A 17,381-nucleotide genomic window follows, 5' to 3' on the forward strand; every position below is an offset into this window, starting at 1 on the left:
GGAATGACAGTTAGGGAAGCACCTTTCAGAGAAATAAAAAAATAAGGGTATAGAGAATCACTGGAAGGATAAATGCTTATCTAACCCGGGGAAAACCTCTCAAAAAAAGCTCACTTTCTTCACTATAATGTCGCAACCCAGCAGTAACACAGAAATTGTGAAACCGCTCGTATTTACAAAGGACTTGGGCAGAACAGCGCAGTATTTATGCTAAGTATTACTACACAGCTGAAGAGACTGACATCACCTGACCCAGAGTTTTCAGATTACGACCGATACATCCGTGTCGCCTCTTTGGGGAGCTATTTAAAAAAATAAAATAATAATAATGAAAAGATCGGTCTAAAACGGCGATAAGAAGGAGAGTGAGGAGAAGGAAGTACACAAGCCGGTAGCACGGCTCGGTGTGCAAAACGTGACCGAGGAGGCTCTCTGCTCAAGAGCTGCTTCAAGCGCCCACCGCGATGCAGCAAGCCAGGCTCCGGGCCTCCCCGCTCCCCGGCTCTCGCCGCCCCGGCCCCGGCCCGGACTTACCCAAGGTGAACTCCCATTGCTCGTTCCCCAGAGACCGCTCGGGCACCACCTCCAGATCTAGCATTGGCTCTGCCAGCGTCGAGGCCCAGGGCTCGCACAGCAGGTCACCGAGGCGCTGCGCTGGGGCCCTGCGGGGGGAGCGGACCGCCGGGTCACGGCCTGCGGCCTGGTCCAGCCGCCGCCGCCGCCCCCCGCCCGCCGGCCCCATCCGCCGCCGCTCCGGCGCGGCGCGACGCTCCAAGCGCGGCCCCGGCCCCCGCCCGCAGGAAGCTGCTGGAAGCGGCGGCGGGGGGGCGCCCCCCCCCGACGGGCCCGGGGCCCCGCGCTGAGTCACAGCGGCGCCCCCGGCCGCCGTCACCATAGCAACCGCCCCCCCCCGCCGCCGCCCCGCGCGCGCGCGCGCACCCGCGGCTTCTGTCCCCTCCCGACCACCGTCCCGCTCCCTCTCTTCCCTCCCCCACTCCTCCTATTCGGCCGGGCCCCGGGAGCCACCGCCCGGCCCCCCGCCCCCGGCGGGAAGGGGAGCCCCCGCTCCGCCCGGACGTACCGACAGCGCCTTCCTCCCGCCGAGGGGGGGGGTTATATCCCCCCCGCCCCCCGCCCCCCGCACTGCGGGGCTGCGACTCACCTCACTTGCGGCTGCTGAAAAAGTGCTTTGCAGCTGTCGTCAGGCGAGCCCGCGCGCGCGGGGGGGAGGGCGGGACGACGGGAGGGAGGGAGCTGGGGGCGGGGCTCCAAGGAAGGGGCGGGATCTGGAGGGGGAGGGGCCAGGGGAGGAGCAGCCGCGGGAGGGGCGCCGCCCCGCCCCCGCCGGCGGGGGAGGGGGAGGGTGTCCGCCTGGCAGGTGGGAGGCCGCGGGTTCGAGCCCTGCCTCGGCCGGCCGGGCGCCCCCCCCCCCCCCCCCCAGCCACCCCCATGGCGGGGGACCCCTCACCTCACCTCCGCGCCACGTCCCAGCAGGCGCCCGCCCTGCAAGAAAGCCAAGAGACGGCGCTTCCGCCTCGAGGCAGGGCCGCTGGGCGCCGTGACTGGGCCCGAGGCACCCAAAGGCGGGTGCCCGGGGCCGCTCTCCCGCGTCCGTCGGGGCTCCCCGGCCCCTCCGGCCCGCCCGCGTCTCACCCTCCCGCCCAGCCGCCGCCGGCCTCCTGGCCCCAGCCGGATAGCGGCGCCGGCTGCATTAGTTACCCGCGTATTAGCTAACGCGGGGTAAGAAAACACCTTTTTCCTACCGCCAGCGCTCTTCGATGGGTGAAAAGCGACACGTCCGGTTAATTCTGCGCAGCCCGGGCCGCGCTTAGCGGTGGGGAAAGCTGCTTCGCAGGGGGCCGGCGGGCGTCCCGGCGCTCGCGCTCCACCCCGGCGCGCAACGGGGCTACGAAACCGAGCGAGCCGGGGCCCTCACGCGGTAACGGCTGGCAGATAAACTGAAGGACCTGATGGTGAGGATAGTTCTCCCGTCTCTCGCACCTCTTTGGTTAGAGGACGGTGCACCAGAAAAGAAGTTGTTCCCAGTAAGGGCCCGTCTTTCCCTTAAATGTTCATTTGTTTGTTTGTTTTAAACAAACTTTCCTGGAAAACCTACTTATGATGCGGGGTGTTTACTGACCTTACGTCGACCAGGATTTCACGTGCCTGGAGGAGGCCCTTGAGAAGACGGGTTTACCATCCATGACAGAGAAAAAGATGCTTTTAGATGAGGGGGTTTTTTTTGTTGTGTTTTTTTTTTAAAAAAAGAGATTGTATCAGTAGACCTAAGGGAGAAGAGAAGAAACAGAAAGGTCACAACATATGAGGAATTAAATTTTAGGACTTCTGAATTTTTTTTTTTCCCCACTTCTTCCTTTAAACAGGAGAACCAGCTTGCTAAACCAAAGGAGACAGGACGCTCCCCATGAACAAGCACACTCACGGTAGGGGAGACACTTCAAGAGAAAGCAGAGTAAAAAGGAACCAGAAGGACAACCCAGGGCTAACGGTGGAGAGAGACACGTTGCTCGGAGACCGCAGGACTCAGGAAGCCTGTTTCCCATGGGTTTCGTCCATCACCTGCCTCTTCTCCATGGGTTCTCTGCTGTCTAATAGCCAGGTTGAGCGCATGCTGCAGCCCCTCTTGCTGCAGAGCCTCTGAATCGCGGCTGCCTCTTCCGCCAAGCCATTTCATATTCCAGTACTTTTAAGACCTTAACGGCTTGGAGACCTCTCCTGTCTGTGTCAGATTTAGTCGACGTCGGCTAACCAGTTCAGAAGGTATGGTGGGGAGAGGGGGCCGGGCAGGCCGGCAGACACGCAGCACAAGCAAAGTTCCCTTCCTCTGGAAGCGGGCCAGAAAAACAGTCAGCCGGGATAAAGCACTCACTGACAGCAAGACCGTCCATTATATTATAAGAGGACAAGCCAGTAAAAAGAAATGAACTGGGGATTTTTTTTGTGTCGAAAAAGTTTCCCCTGACACGCAGTAAGGAGGCTCAGCGGTTCGTGGGAAGTTGCCGTCCTCCGGACGAGACACGAAGCTCCTGTCCCTTCTGGGGCTGTCTGTGTTAAAGAGCTCATCACATGTTCTGAATTGAGTAATGCGATAATCTCAGCAGCTGGGCCAAGAGCCTCTCGATAAAACAGGGACTAGCGGCCAAGTCTGAGAGGTTGATCCTGGCCTGTAATAGCTCTGCCATTTGCTTACACAGCTCCTGCCTGACTTCCAAAATCTCATTACTCTCTAAAGTGCTTCGAGATACTTGTGTATAAAAGGTTGAGGGGAAACAAAACGCTATATTCTTTTCAAGTGCCTTAAAGGAAAAGGCAGAAATGGGAGGGAACATCTTCTTTCTGGTCCTGCTACTCCTGTATAAAATCACGCCTCTAAATAGATACACTGATGAAGTCATAGTCTAGACAGATCATAAGACTGTATTGTGAATAGTTTCTGCCTTTTTTTTTTTTTTTTTTTTCCAAAAACACACATAAGGATCAGAACAACTGAAGTGACCTGGAGACCCAAGCTGCTCAGGGGCGCGGACGGCCCCAGGGAAGCAATCGCAGCAGGTCATTTATCCGCAAAGAGCTGCGGGGCGAGAGTGGAAAGTGCAAGCCTGCAAAATCTCTTTGGAGCAAATTTGCCCAGCCGTTATACAAAAATATCCACCCCAAATGTCAGTAGAATGTGTGGACTTGATTATAACAGAAAAACATCGTTCCTCTTCCATAGCTGGCAGGAATTAAAAGGCCTTTCTTGGCCTCTCCTGCATGCTAACATCTGCACCACACCTGCCCATCAAGGCAAACTGCCAACCACACCAGAAACACAATTCCCAAAGGTACCATCCTGCATGTTTTTACATGTGTACCCCTCTGGTTTAAAGGTAAGCCCGTGGCAGAAAAAAGTGACTCTTGTTCCTTATGCAGCTCCAAGTATCCCGGTGGTTTCCGTGGGGGCTGTAGCAGGCCCAGAGCTGACCAACGTTTCAGTGCCGCCTCGTCCTGCTGCGCCGCATGGCAGAGTGGGTGGACTTAAAATGGTTTCTCCTGCCACTGCAAATTGTTCTCCCTGGGAGAGACAACAACCCACTGCCTGGTTGGTGGCTGTGCAAACAAGCCAGCCCCATGCTTCGCTCACGCTGCCTGAAAAAATCTCCCTCCCTTCCTCTCCACCTCCACACCAGTCTGGGTCCGCCTTGCTGGGACAGCACTGGTTGCTCTCACGGAGGAACGTTTTCAGCGGGACTTTTCAAGATAGATTTAGCTGGAGCCACTCACTTTTTTGCTTTGGCCAAAAAGAACATTTTTTCCCTTGAAAACATGCTCACATAATTAAATTGGACCATATTGATCTATATGGGGATGAGAATTTATTGAAATATTTGTTTTAATCTAGCCCAAAATTTATTGTTTCTCATATAACATAAACCCACATGTACTTTACTGCACCCCACATAATCAATGCAATGGCATCCAAGTGAAATACGTTGGAAAGTTCCAACTTTCAAAAAGAACCGTAACCAAAAAACTAAAGAACAGGATTCAGCTTTCTACCTCGGCAAAAGAAAAAGGAACATGCCAAAATACAAAAAGCCCGTTCTCTGCTTTTGGCAATTTGCCTACCTCTGTTTTTTTGGCAATTGTCGATATTCGGACGCATCTGCCTCCCTGCTAAGCGGTGTGCTGAGATCGTGCCAGGCTCGGTTATGTGTGCGTCAGCCATGCATTTCAGCTGACACCAAGACCTCTTGCTGCTGTCACGCTGCAATCAATATGCTACTGGCTAAATCATTTGATTATTCTTGATCCCTTCCTAGTCCAAGGCAAGCGGACATTTAACACTTTTCCAGCTCCTGCTCCTGCTCAAGAAATACCACCCCCAGCACCACCAGCTGGAGTGCATCACCCCTGTGATGAGGCTCTGCGGAGATATCGTTAGACAGGTGTCAGACGTAAAATTTAAAGCCCTAATTATACTGTCTCAGAAACTATGAGAGTAAGCTGAAGGGGAAAAAAACCCACCCAGCTGCATCTAGTTTTTTCCAGTTGAAACACAAGGGTGTGGGACAAAGGCTTGAGGGAAAGAATTAAGTAGAAATTAGTAAGTGGCACAAGGAAAGGTACCAAAACAAGCTCACAAATGACTCATTGAGGCAGAAAGCATCAACAAGGTCACTGGCTTAGCAGTGTTAGTTGGGAAAACAAGGGTAGCACCACCGGAGGTGGTACCTGGGATTTGGGATGATGGTGTGAATACGCTGCAAGCACCCCTCCACGCGGCGCCTGGCAGCTCCCAGGTGCTCACCGACAGCGCGGTGCTGGCGACCGCGGTGCTAGTGGGGGTCCCCTCCGCGCTGGCTCGCTCAGCGGTGGTTGCGTCAGCAAGACCCTGGAGCATTTTTTTCCCTATTTTACCCCACTTTTCCCCTCCACGCAATGCACTGTCAGCACCCGCGACCGCGCCGTGCTTAGACCCTGGCAGCCCACAGAAGCAGTGGGTGTAGGCACAATAAATGACGATAACGGGGCTATCCCAAGATGCCGAGATGCTGCCACCTCCGATCCACCAACCCACCACCAAACCTCACCTTGGACATCCTTGTGTCAGACCATTTCCCCAAGAAACCATCCAGCTTTCGCGCACCAATTTCCTCAGGACACCAGCCTTGAGCCACATGGTAATAACGTGTGGAAGCAAAAGCACCACAAAACTAGCGTTCGACTCAAAACAGTTGACTTTAAAAAGGGTCAGAAAGGCTTGAAGGGCTACAGAAACCCCCTTCCCCCCTAGCTTGAACCTTTTGCTGCCACATGGAGCAGAGACATCTGCGTGGACGGATCGTGCGCCCGGGGAGAATCTCTCCAGAACAACTCGAGGGATATGTTTGCTTTTATGAACTCTGCTTGTAACTGTGAGCATCATCCATTTTTATGGCAGCAACTTGATCTGGAACGGATGGTGTCAGGCCAAAGCATTGCCCAACATGAGCAGATAATTAAACAAGCGAGAAGCCAAGGGTACGGACTAGCACCAGCGTTACATGACGTGACGTGTCCGCTAGTGTAGGGCTGTGCGAGTGACGGGGGAGTCAAGGGAAGCCGGAGGGCTTTACTGTTTGCCACAGTTTGCATTGCTTATGGGGGACGAGCTGATGGATTCCCCCATTTTGGACACTCGCAGCCGTACTTTTCGGCATCGCATCCCGCAGGGACGAACGCAAGAGGAGGCATTTCAGTAGCATCGGAGCTGCTTATCCCGGTGGGGAGTTTGGCCCTGCGGCTCAAGGCAGAGCTAATATACACTATACGAAGAATTAACTTTTTCTCCCTTTTTTTTTTAAGACCCACGAGCCGATTTTCTCACTGTACAGCACTACCTCTTTTATCCAAAGTTAAGGTCATGGAAACACGCCTTGAGCCAATGCCACCTTACCGCAGCTGCAGTTTCTCCCGCTCTCCCAGCTCAGAGGTGACGCGGGGCCGCGATGGCAGCCCCAGAGCCTCAGAAAGGCAGGTTTTGGATCGGGATGGGCAGGGAGCGGAGGGAGCAGCCGTTTTGGACAGGAACGGCTTGCACCCACACCCAGCGGTCACCGGAGCGGCAGCACCGCAACCTCAGCCCTTTGCCGTTTAGTTTCGGGTTGCAATTAGTCATTTTTCCCAGTAAACAGCAGCTTTTCTCCCTCCTGAGTAAAGCGCCGACAGCGAGGCCCTGCTGAGCAAGGGGTTTTAACCTCCCCTCTGCTGAAACAGCAGCTTTGCCGGCTCGGCACGGTGCTCCCCTGGAGCGGGTCCTCCTGCCTTGGCCACAAGTTTGTTTTTCCCCCTCCTCGCTCTCACCCGCGTTCGTTTTTCTGTGTTTATTTGAGAGCAGCGGTAGAAAAAAACCTCCCCTGGGGCAAGACCCATCTCACGTTCCTTCTTAGCTGCAGCAGCAGAGCCAGTGGCGCTGGAGCCGCTCGGTCTCTGCTGGCCTGGCTAGAGCATGGGGCTGCCCCAGCCGGACGCGTGCCCGTGTGGCCCATGGACAAGCGTGTGCCTCGGCCTCTGGCCTCAGCCTCAGGCCCCTGGAGCTGTGTCTCGCAGAGCCGGGCTGCATCCTGCACCGCTGGAGAAAGGGCTAAAACAAGAGACAGTGTTTCTGGCTGTGCAAACGAAGCATTCAGCACGGATATTACGCTGTCAACGCAGCGAACCGCAGGAGTTTGGGATTGTCCTAGAAAAAAAAAGAAAACAAAAACAAAATTCCTGCTACATGCTCTGTGCATCTGATTCCCACGAGCACACTAGAGCTCACGTCAGACGCGTGAGCTTCATACGCTCTCCATAAAAACCAGCAAACATCCTGTTTTGGGGGCCTCTGGTAGCGAGCCTAGGCAGCGATCTGGTTTTGCCTCTGGTTGGATTTGATGCTGACTTTCTCCTGGATAGGGAGCATCCTGCACGCGCTGGCTTGCAGCCCTACGTTGCCTGGCGTCAATGAGCGGCGGTGCTCATCGGCGCTTGGTCCATGCCGTGCTGCTGTACCACCCACACGGGAAAGCCGGGGCCACAGCACTGGCTAAACATCGTGTTTCTCTCTCTAAAACCAACGTACACAGCCTGTACGTGTGCTGTTTACAAGGCAGCTACAAATAAAAGTGGTGAGTTAAACAACTGTGTTAGCAAACGTTATATACTAATAACAACACACTTAGTCACACCTCTTTTTCCATGGACAGACCAAGCCATCTCTGGGGGGAAAACAAAGCATTTAAAAATAGGCAACAACAACAACAGGAACCCACAGCTACACCACATCTGATTTGGGTTATAACCAGAGGAATGACTGCCGAGAAAATGGGAGTTGCTACTCACCAGCTCTGCTTTCACTGCTGGCTCCAGATCTGAGCTCCCTCCCTGGGCAGAGCCGCATGGCGGGTACTCACGGCCAAGGCCCCACCAAACCCGGCCCAAAGGTGCTGGACAACACGAACGGAGCGTGCCCAAGAGTCTTTTGTTCCCACCAGCATTCTTGCAAACCCCGTGCGGAATGCTTCGGGTAGGGGAGAGCACAGAAATGTTGTATGACAAGACAGCTGAGGTTGGAAGGGACCTCTGGAGATCAGCTAGTCCAAGGCCCCTGCTCAGGCACGGTCACCTACAGCACGTTGCCCAGGACCGTGTCCGGATGGATGGCTTTTGAATAGCTCCAACAGTGGAGACGCCACCACCTCTCGGGGCATCCCGTTAGCCTCACAGGAAAGCAGTTTTTCCAGTGTTTCCAGCAGGTTCGGACGGAGCTTCCCGTGTTTCAGTTTGTGCCCGTCGCCTCTTGTCCTGTCGCTGGGCACCACTGACGAGCCTGGCCCCCTCCTCTTGACACCCTCCTTTCAGATACTTAGACACACTGATCAGCTCCCCCCTCAGTCTTCTCTCCTCCAGGCTGAACAGGCCCAGCTCTCTCAGCCTTTCTTCAGAGGAGAGATGCTCCAGGCCCTTCACCATCTTAGTAGCCCTTTGCTGCACTCGCTCCAGGAGCTCCACGTCTCTCTTGTGTTGGGGAGCCCAGCGCTGGACACAGCCCTCCAGATGCGGCCTCCCCAAGGCTGAGGAGAGGGGCAGGATCACCTCCCTCGACCTGCTGGCAACACTCTGCCTAACGCAGCCCACGATAGCACTGGCCTTCTTGGCCGCCAGGGCGCGTTGCCGGCTCACGGTCAGCTTCTTGTCCACCAGGACTCCCAGGTCCTTCTCTGCGGAGCTGCTTTCCAGCAGGTCAGCCCCCAGCCTGTCCTGGGGCATAGGGTTGTTCCTCCCTAGGCGCAGGACCCTGCGCTGGCCTTCCTTGGACTTCCTGAGGTTCCCCTCTGCCCAGCTCTCCAGCCTGTCGAGGTCCCTCTGACTGGCAGCACAGCCCTCTCGGGTAGCAGCCACTCCTCCCAGTTTTGTAGCATCCGCCAACTTGCTGAGGCTGTGCTCTGCCCCTTCCTCCTGGTCGTTGAGGAAGAAGTCGAACAACATTGGACCCAGTATTGACCCCTGGGCGACACCGCTAGCTACAGGCCTCCAACTAGACCTTGCTCCACTAATCACGACCCGCTGAGCTCTGCCATTCAGCCACTTCTCAGTCCACCTCACTGTCCATGCCTCTAGCCCACGCTTCCTGAGCTTGCCTAGGAGGATGTGATGGGAGAGAGCGTCAAAAGCCTTACTGAAGTCAAGGGACACAACATCCACGGCTCTCTCCTCCTCTCCCCCACCAGTCCTTCCAGCACAGAAGGCTATCGTGTTGCTTCAGCACAATTTCCCCTTGGGGAATCCATGCTGACTACTCCTGAACACCTCCTTAGCCTTCATAGGCTTGGAGATGGTGTCCAGGATGAGCTGCTCTGTCATCGTCCCGGGCATGCAAGGGAGGCTGACTGGCCCTTAGTTCCCTGGTCCTCCTCCTTGCCCTTTTTGAAGACTACAGTGACATTTGCTTTCTTCCAGTCCTCCTGATCAGCATCACCTTTCAAGGATGACTGAGAGTGGCTGAGCAAGGACAGCAGCCAGCTCCCTCAGCACTCGTGGGTGCATCCCATCAGGGTCATGGGCATGAGCTCCCGGTGTTGCCTCGGTGATGCCAGAGCACAGCAGGAAGCTGTGCAGGCCCCGCTCTCCTACATGCCTTCTCTACTACCCTCTCCAAGAAAACCAAATCCAAACTCAAAGGACAAAATTAGAGCAAGAGTAGTTTTGCATTGATACACCAGACCAGCGCTCAGGCAGTTTTCTCCCCTCGTCTCCAATTGCTTTGGCCACTCCCTTGGGCCTTCCTTTCTCCCAGGTGAGGCAAGCAGAGGAATTGCGTGAGTTTGGCAGTTGGTTTCAGTAGGCTTTGCTCACAAGGAAGGACTCAGGAAGGCTGGCCCTCGCGCTGTGCAGAAAACCAGGCAGAGCTCCTTTGAGGAGTCTTTCAGGGAAGGAGCCCCTCAACTCGGTGGCTCCCCCAGCCCCAGCCCCCAGCCTCGTCCAGTTCTTTCTCTGGAGCACACTGCATGTTTGCAAAGGCCTTGGTGCCTCCGCAGGTTTCGTTCTCAGCTCAACTCCAGGCAGCAGCTTAGGTTAGAGCAGGCCAGAGCAGTAGGTGAAGAAACGCTGTGTGTTTAGAGAGGTTAATGCTGTTGCTCTGGCCTGGGAAAACGTGCTGGGATTGTCTGGGGGAAGCACACGTTTCTTGCTGCGCTGTGGTGCCAACTTGTCAAAAGCTGTATAGAGATTGCAAAAATGTACGTGCCTCTGTGTCCCAGAGCGGGTGCTGCTGTGAAGCCCTGTCCAGAGGGCCCAGGCAGGAGCGTCAGTCAAAGAAAAGCCTTCCGCACTGGAGAAATGTCGCTGCTCGAGCTGAGATTCGCAGTCCTGCTTTCTGGGTGTGGACCTACTGTGCGCTGATCTGCTTTAGACCACCCTGACTTTGTATTTAACTGACTGCTGCAGCAGTCATGAACAAATCTCTGTGGGATAGAAAGCGGTGTAAATTTTATTTTTCTACTGACACGTCTAATCTTGGTGGTGATTCTCAGTAAATTCTGCAATGATTAAGGTGAACGGAGTTTCTTTCCTTGACCCGTCTCGGTGGGTCTTGCCTCGGGGACAGCAGCCGAATCGCTCTCCTGCAATGGCTGGAGTTGCAGCCGGTTCAGCGTGCTCCTTCCTGCTGGCTTGGGTCCTGCGGCTTCTTCCGCCTGTCCTTGCTCCCCTGATGCTGGCTGGGGCTTTGTGTTTAATCGAATGAGCCTTTGCTCAGACGATATAACCCCAGGACCTGGAGGATGGCTCGCCTCACGGCACTGGGGCTCAGGGAGAGCTGCTGGCCTATGTAGATGACCGCTTCCCTAGCGTCGCTTAGGTGGCCCATCCTGCCGTGGCTGTCCGACCCCCGGTGCTTCTTTTCTTCCTGCCCACTGATGTGGTTCTTCTCTGGAGGGAAGGGCTCAGGCCGCGGCTCCACGTGCTGCCGGGTGGCCTGGGCAAGGCAGGGCGGAGGCTGAGGGGCGAGCTGGAGGCGGGTCTCCACGCCGTGCTGTTGGGGGGCTGAGAGCGGTGCCTGGGGCACGTGTGCTGCCAGCGACTCCCCGGACAAGCTCCACTGGTGCTGCAGCCTCTTTGCCCGGATGTGGAGCTCCAGGGCCTCCCGGGCCTCCTCCGGCAGGAACAGGGCCTCCGCTGTGTGGAAGTACCTGGGGGCCGCGGTGGAGCGCAGCGGTGCGGGGGCTGCAGGGGCCACCCGGCTGCGGACGGACACCTCGTGTGATCGCTGCACCATGATGTGGAGGCTTCCCAGACGGGTCTCTGTGCACTTCTGGCTCGTGTGCATCTGCTGTCTGCTCTTGCAATCCCGTCCCAGCTCCAGCCTTGACACGGGGCCAGGATCGGCGCCCCCGGGGAGGTTGCCAGCCCCGTCAGCCGTGCGCGAGCCCGGGGCGGTGGGGGAGCTGGCCTTGGGGCTGACGGCTCTCTTGGGCAGGGTGTGCGTTGGCCCTGCATGCTCATCGCCCTGGCTGTGAAGCCTGAGGTCAGAGGGGGCTGTGGCTGGAGTGAGGGGTCCCAGGGCCCCCAGGCCCCTCTGGGGCAGCCCCCCACACTGAGGAATCAGTCTCCTCTGCTCGCTGCGTCCCCTCCAGAGGCCAGAGCCCGCTGAGGAGGGCGCTTGTGGCCCGCTGGAGGCCCAGGGCCTTTGCCACGCTGCTGCCTTCAGGCGTCGCTGCCTCTCCTGGGCGGCCTCGCTGCAGGGCCTGCAGCTGAAGTCGTAGCACAGGAACTCGCCCAGGGCCCCGCAGCCGGCCTCCCACTGCCCATCGTCTGCAACACAGCGGGGGGACAGGGCACCCTGAGCAGGGCCGAGGGCACCTGCCCCACACGCAGCCCCGCGGCTGCCTCCCAACGCGGGTGCACCCAGCCTGGGGTGGGTGCTGGGGCCCCAGGCCCAGCTGGGGAGATCCCGTCTTCAGGAGCAGCCTGGCATCACGCGAGGGTGAGCGCTCGGTGCCGTGGAGCAGAGCTGTGCTGGGGCAGGGAGCGGGCAGCCCTCCCCTTCCCAAGGCCAAGAGTGGGGGACCGCAGAGAAGAGCCTCGCGCAGAGAACGGCCCGGCCCAGTGGACAAGCCCTCCTGGACCTTCCTCCCTGCAGGCCCCATGGCAGAGGAGCAGGGCCAGAGCGGGGACGCAGGACAGCCCCCGGCAGGTGAGAGGTTGGAGCCTTGTGGTGGGACACCCAAGTTAGCGGGGCAGAGATGGTCGGGGCACCGCCATGGCCCAGCATCCCCCCAGCAGGTCTTATCCCAAAGCCCCCCCCAGGGGACAGCATCTCTCCGAAGGTGGGCAGGGTGAACCCAGCTCCCGTGGGGCAGCTCGGGGCTGGGAGCGTGGCCGGGTGGGCTTGCCATCCCCAGCAGGAGCCAACACCGGGGCAGTGTGGCCTCACCTGGGTCCTGGGCCTCCAAGCGCCTCTGCCTGCACCGCCTCCTGGGAGAGACCTGCGGGCACAGGAGCACCGGCACTGTGACCGCGGCCTCGGCTGAGCCCGCCGTGGGGCCCCCGGCCCCCCAGGTGCCGTGCATGAGGGTCCCCACCAGCCAGGGGCCCTCCTGCAGGGTGGCAGCCCCTTGCTGCAGGGCCCAGGCCGGCAGGGCTCCCTGGGAAGCGCTGCCCCGCAGCCTCCCTCCTACCTGGCGGCGTTTGCCGGAGGGGCTGCGCCGGCTGCGCAGGGCGGCCCAGGCCACCAGGAGCAGGAGGAAGCTGCTGCCCCAGAGCAGGGAGACCCAGCCATGCTGAGCCAGCCTCACGGCGTCCAGCACGGCGGGGCCGCGGGCAGAGGGCTCAGGAGCACATGCAACCCTTCGGAGCTGGTCTCATCTCCCCACGCAAACCCTTTGTGACTGCTGTGCCCCAGGACGGGGACAGGGCTGGGACGGTGACGTCACTGCCATGGCAGCACTGTGAGGTCATCGAGCGCACCAGAAACGCCCAGCAGCGGGGACACCTGGGGGTGGGGGGCTGAGGGGAGGCAGACGCCGGACACCTGGCTGCCACAAGGACCATGGGGAAGGGCACAGAATCACGGAGTGGTTGAGGTTGGAAGGGACCTCTGGAGATCAGCTAGTCCAAGGCCCCTGCTCAGGCACGGTCACCTACAGCACGTTGCCCAGGACCGTGTCCGGATGGATGGCTTTTGAATAGCTCCAACAGTGGAGACGCCACCACCTCTCGGGGCATCCCGTTAGCCTCACAGGAAAGCAGTTTTTCCAGTGTTTCCAGCAGGTTCGGACGGAGCTTCCCGTGTTTCAGTTTGTGCCCGTCGCCTCTTGTCCTGTCGCTGGGCACCACTGACGAGCCTGGCCCCCTCCTCTTGACACCCTCCTTTCAGATACTTAGACACACTGATCAGCTCCCCCCTCAGTCTTCTCTCCTCCAGGCTGAACAGGCCCAGCTCTCTCAGCCTTTCTTCAGAGGAGAGATGCTCCAGGCCCTTCACCATCTTAGTAGCCCTTTGCTGCACTCGCTCCAGGAGCTCCACGTCTCTCTTGTGTTGGGGAGCCCAGCGCTGGACACAGCCCTCCAGATGCGGCCTCCCCAAGGCTGAGGAAAGGGCAGGATCACCTCCCTCGACCTGCTGGCAACACTCTGCCTAACGCAGCCCACGATAGCACTGGCCTTCTTGGCCGCCAGGGCGCGTTGCCGGCTCACGGTCAGCTTCTTGTCCACCAGGACTCCCAGGTCCTTCTCTGCGGAGCTGCTTTCCAGCAGGTCAGCCCCCAGCCTGTCCTGGGGCATAGGGTTGTTCCTCCCTAGGCGCAGGACCCTGCGCTGGCCTTCCTTGGACTTCCTGAGGTTCCCCTCTGCCCAGCTGTCCAGCCTGTCGAGGTCCCTCTGACTGGCAGCACAGCCCTCTCGGGTAGCAGCCACTCCTCCCAGTTTTGTAGCATCCGCCAACTTGCTGAGGCTGTGCTCTGCCCCTTCCTCCTGGTCGTTGAGGAAGAAGTCGAACAACATTGGACCCAGTATTGACCCCTGGGCGACACCGCTAGCTACAGGCCTCCAACTAGACCTTGCTCCACTAATCACGACCCGCTGAGCTCTGCCATTCAGCCACTTCTCAGTCCACCTCACTGTCCATGCCTCTAGCCCACGCTTCCTGAGCTTGCCTAGGAGGATGTGATGGGAGAGAGCGTCAAAAGCCTTACTGAAGTCAAGGGACACAACATCCACGGCTCTCCTCATCTACCAAGCCAGTCAGCTCATCACAGAAACTATTGCATTGCTTAAATATGTTTTCTCCTTCATAAATCTATGCTGCCCATTCCCCATCACCTGTCTTTCTCATGGTGTCCAGGATGAGCTGCTCCATCACCTTCTAGAGATCAAGGTAACGCTGACTGGCCTGTAGGTCCCTCGAGCTTCCTTCTTGGAGACTTGAGTGACAGTTGGTTTCTTCCTGTCCTCAGGCCCCTCTCCTGATCACTGTGGCATTTCAGAGATAATCAAAAGCAGCTTCACAGTGACACGAGCCACCTCCCTCAGCATCGTGGGTGCATCTTGTCAGGCCCAGGGACTTGCGTGTGTCCAGTTTGTTTAAGCATTCCCACGCCTGATCTCTCCACCAAGGGCAAGTCTCCATTGCTCCAGACTTCCCTCTTGGGCTTAGGGGCTGGGGAGTCCCAAGGGCTGATCTCACCCGTAAAGACTGAGGCAAAGAAGGCCTTCAGTGCAGTATATAGCCCCTGGTGTTTTCTTCAGATGTTTTGAAACCCAGTTTTCCTGCCTGAAACATAGAGCAGTGAGCTTCTTTGGCTTGTAAGGCCCATAGAAAGGCCTCAACAGGTCTCCTCTCTTAAATTGTTCTTGGCTTATAACTAGCCCAAAAGAAGCGCCAGCCTCCTCCCTGTCCAAGTGACCAAGCAGTGCCGCTTGACTTCTTCAAAACAAGCACTTTCAGGGATGCGTGCAGGGGACCTCAGCCACGGAGAGCGAGCAAAGCCTGTTCACCCAAGCGAGGAGCACGCCTGCCCTCTGCAAGGCACCACTGCCTGCCATATCGTGGTCTTGAAGGTTCATCCCCTCGTTGCATATTGCATTCACGCAGCGCACAAGGATGTCTTCATGTGGTCAGAGTCCTTATGCGGGAATTGCCACTTGAGAACTTTTTCCAATTTAAATTTGTGGGTTGCTTGGAGCAGCTCTGCTTGCCGTACCAGCAGGGTGAGTGGCTCAGGGTCCTGCTGTCCTGGCAAGCAGCTGGGAGCAGACCGTGGCATTTCAGAGCCGCACCTTGCATGAGCTTTGTGCTAACCATGGTGTCTTTAAGCATCTGTCTTCAGGTCACAGAGCTGTCAAAGCAGACTACGTTTTAATGTATACAGCCTGGAGCAAACCCTAGGGAAATTAGCTTTCCCTTGAAGTCAGCTGCACGTTGCTCTACTTATTATTCATGCCTCCCTTTCTTTTTCAAATCTAAGTGCAAAGACATCTTAATATGCTGAAAATAGCAGAGGTGCTGCCAATTTTTTCTCCTCCTTACAGCCCTCTGACATGTATTTATTGGCTTCAAAAGAAGAATTAGCCCTTCCTCTCCCGGTACCAGGGGCTGATCACTCCTCACGAGCTACATGCAGCACTCAAGACTCGCCTGGCACGCAGGAGCAGTGCATGTTTGCTGACTGGTGACGTTCACAGGGAACATGCTTGAGACAGGAGACAGCTAACTAGTGATCTTGCACACCTCATTTGTCACGAGACTCAAACAGAGACAACTTTAATTGTCGGCCTGGGCTTAAGTTTGTGATCCGATGGCCAGCTAAAGCTATTTCCCGCGATTTTTGATGAGTGCGCTCCCGCTTGCTTTAGATGGGCGCACCTGGACTGTGCAGAAACTTGTCCCCGAACAGAGGTGACTTCGCCCCGCAGAGCTCCTGGGGCAGCGGGAAGCCGACTATCCCAAGGGAAGCAATGCAGCCAGCGGGGCCCCCGCGGCCCCCCGCTGCCCCTGGACGCACCACGCGGCGGGGGACATTTTCCGAGTCAGGTCGGGCACAGCGCAACGATCTCGTTTCAGAGCGACCCCTGGGGCTGCGATAGCTGCTCACACCAGCCCGCTGCTGGTTTTCCAGGCCCCGACCCGACCCGCGGGAGCCGCTTTCCCCTTCTCCTGGCCCACGCCGATTTTGCGGGTCCCCCAGTGCTTCCGTCATTGCCCCCAGCTGCAGCTCCTAGAGCCAGGTGATTAGGTGAGAAACAGATGAAAGTTGATTTTTTTTTTTCCTTTTAATAAAAGAAAAGGAAACTTCTCACTCCTTGCATGATAGCTGAGCCTCATCTAAAGGCTCAGAGAGGAAAGTACAGCTCTCGCTTTCCTTTCTAAAAACAGTGGCTATCTTCTACATATGTATGACGTGTACGTTTTAAGACTAGTTCATAGTTGTTCACCATTTAGATCGTGATCACATTTTGGGGCAGAATTGGCAGCTGTGGGGAATTACTTGGTTTTTACTTGACTTTCTCTAAACAGCTCCAGACATCTGGGAAGAGACTTTAAGAGGAGAGGGCCGGGCCTTGCAATCCACCTGCCCAAAAGAAAACTCAAACACACGAAAACAGGAAAAAAAAAGAAAAAAAAGCTTTAGGAGAAGGGGCCGGGGCCGCAGCGGGGCACGCAAGGGCTCAGCCTGAAGGCGAGCTGCCCTCTCGCGATGGGATTCAATAGCGGCGGCGGCGGCGGCTGGCGCTTCCCTCTGGCTGCTGCGCTTTACCGCCCTCGTCGCCGGCCGGTCGGACGGAGGTTGCACGGGACAAGGGGAGTTCACTGCGCTCTCCGCGCAGGGCGTGACGAGCAGCCTGGTGAGCGGCGGTACGAGCTGGGGCCGCGCCGGGCTCGGCGGCACGGGCGGCCCTGCTGTGCCACCCCTTCCTCGCCCGCGCTCAGCCAACGCCGCCGAGCCTGGGCCGAGGCTGCAGCGGGAGCCTCCGCGGGGGCCGGGGCGCGGGAGCTGCTCGCCGGCCGCCCGCTCCGGTCCCCGAGCGGCGCGAGGCTCCGAAAGCCCCTCGCTCGTGCCCGGCCTCCTGTCCCCGCCCCGAGCAGGGCACGGGCCCCGCGTCCCCCGGGGGTCGCACGCGAGACGGGCGCCGCCGCCGAGCAGAACCGAAAGCAGAAGTAAGAAGAGGATCGGGCCTCCGCGTGGGAGCGAGCGGCGCGGGGACGCTCGCGGGGCAGGAGCCGCGCGACGCCTCCGGGAGGGGAGACGGGGTCTCGGGGCGAAAGCGCTTCTGTCCCGAAACAGCCGCAGCAAACGGGAGCCGGGGGCGCGGGGCTGAGCCCCCGGCCGCCCTCCCGCGCGCAAGGGGGGAGGCGATGGGCG

General features: G+C 57.9%; 1 protein-coding gene across 11 annotated transcripts in view; it reads right to left on the minus strand.

Moving 5' to 3' along the window:
- PHAF1 (phagophore assembly factor 1) overlaps positions 1 to 1,899 on the minus strand; it is a 38,853-nt gene extending 36,954 nt beyond the window's left edge. For 3 of the 11 annotated variants that reach the window (XR_011143181.1, XR_011143180.1, XM_068955524.1), the window contains exon 1: positions 535 to 775. Coding sequence is in view for 5 of the 11 variants with exons in the window: in XM_068955524.1 (XP_068811625.1) it covers positions 535 to 742 (208 nt within the window). In the remaining 6 variants the exon portion in view is untranslated. Of the gene's footprint in view, positions 1 to 534; positions 776 to 939; positions 1,002 to 1,081; positions 1,289 to 1,763 lie in introns of those variants that run through there. The other 8 variants (XR_011143184.1, XR_011143182.1, XR_011143185.1 and 5 more) reach the window with 6 other exon arrangements.
- Positions 1,900 to 17,381: the final 15,482 nt, after the last annotated feature.

The sequence above is a fragment of the Struthio camelus genome, chromosome 10 (assembly GCF_040807025.1).
Source record: "Struthio camelus isolate bStrCam1 chromosome 10, bStrCam1.hap1, whole genome shotgun sequence".
Classification (NCBI taxonomy): domain Eukaryota; kingdom Metazoa; phylum Chordata; class Aves; order Struthioniformes; family Struthionidae; genus Struthio; species Struthio camelus.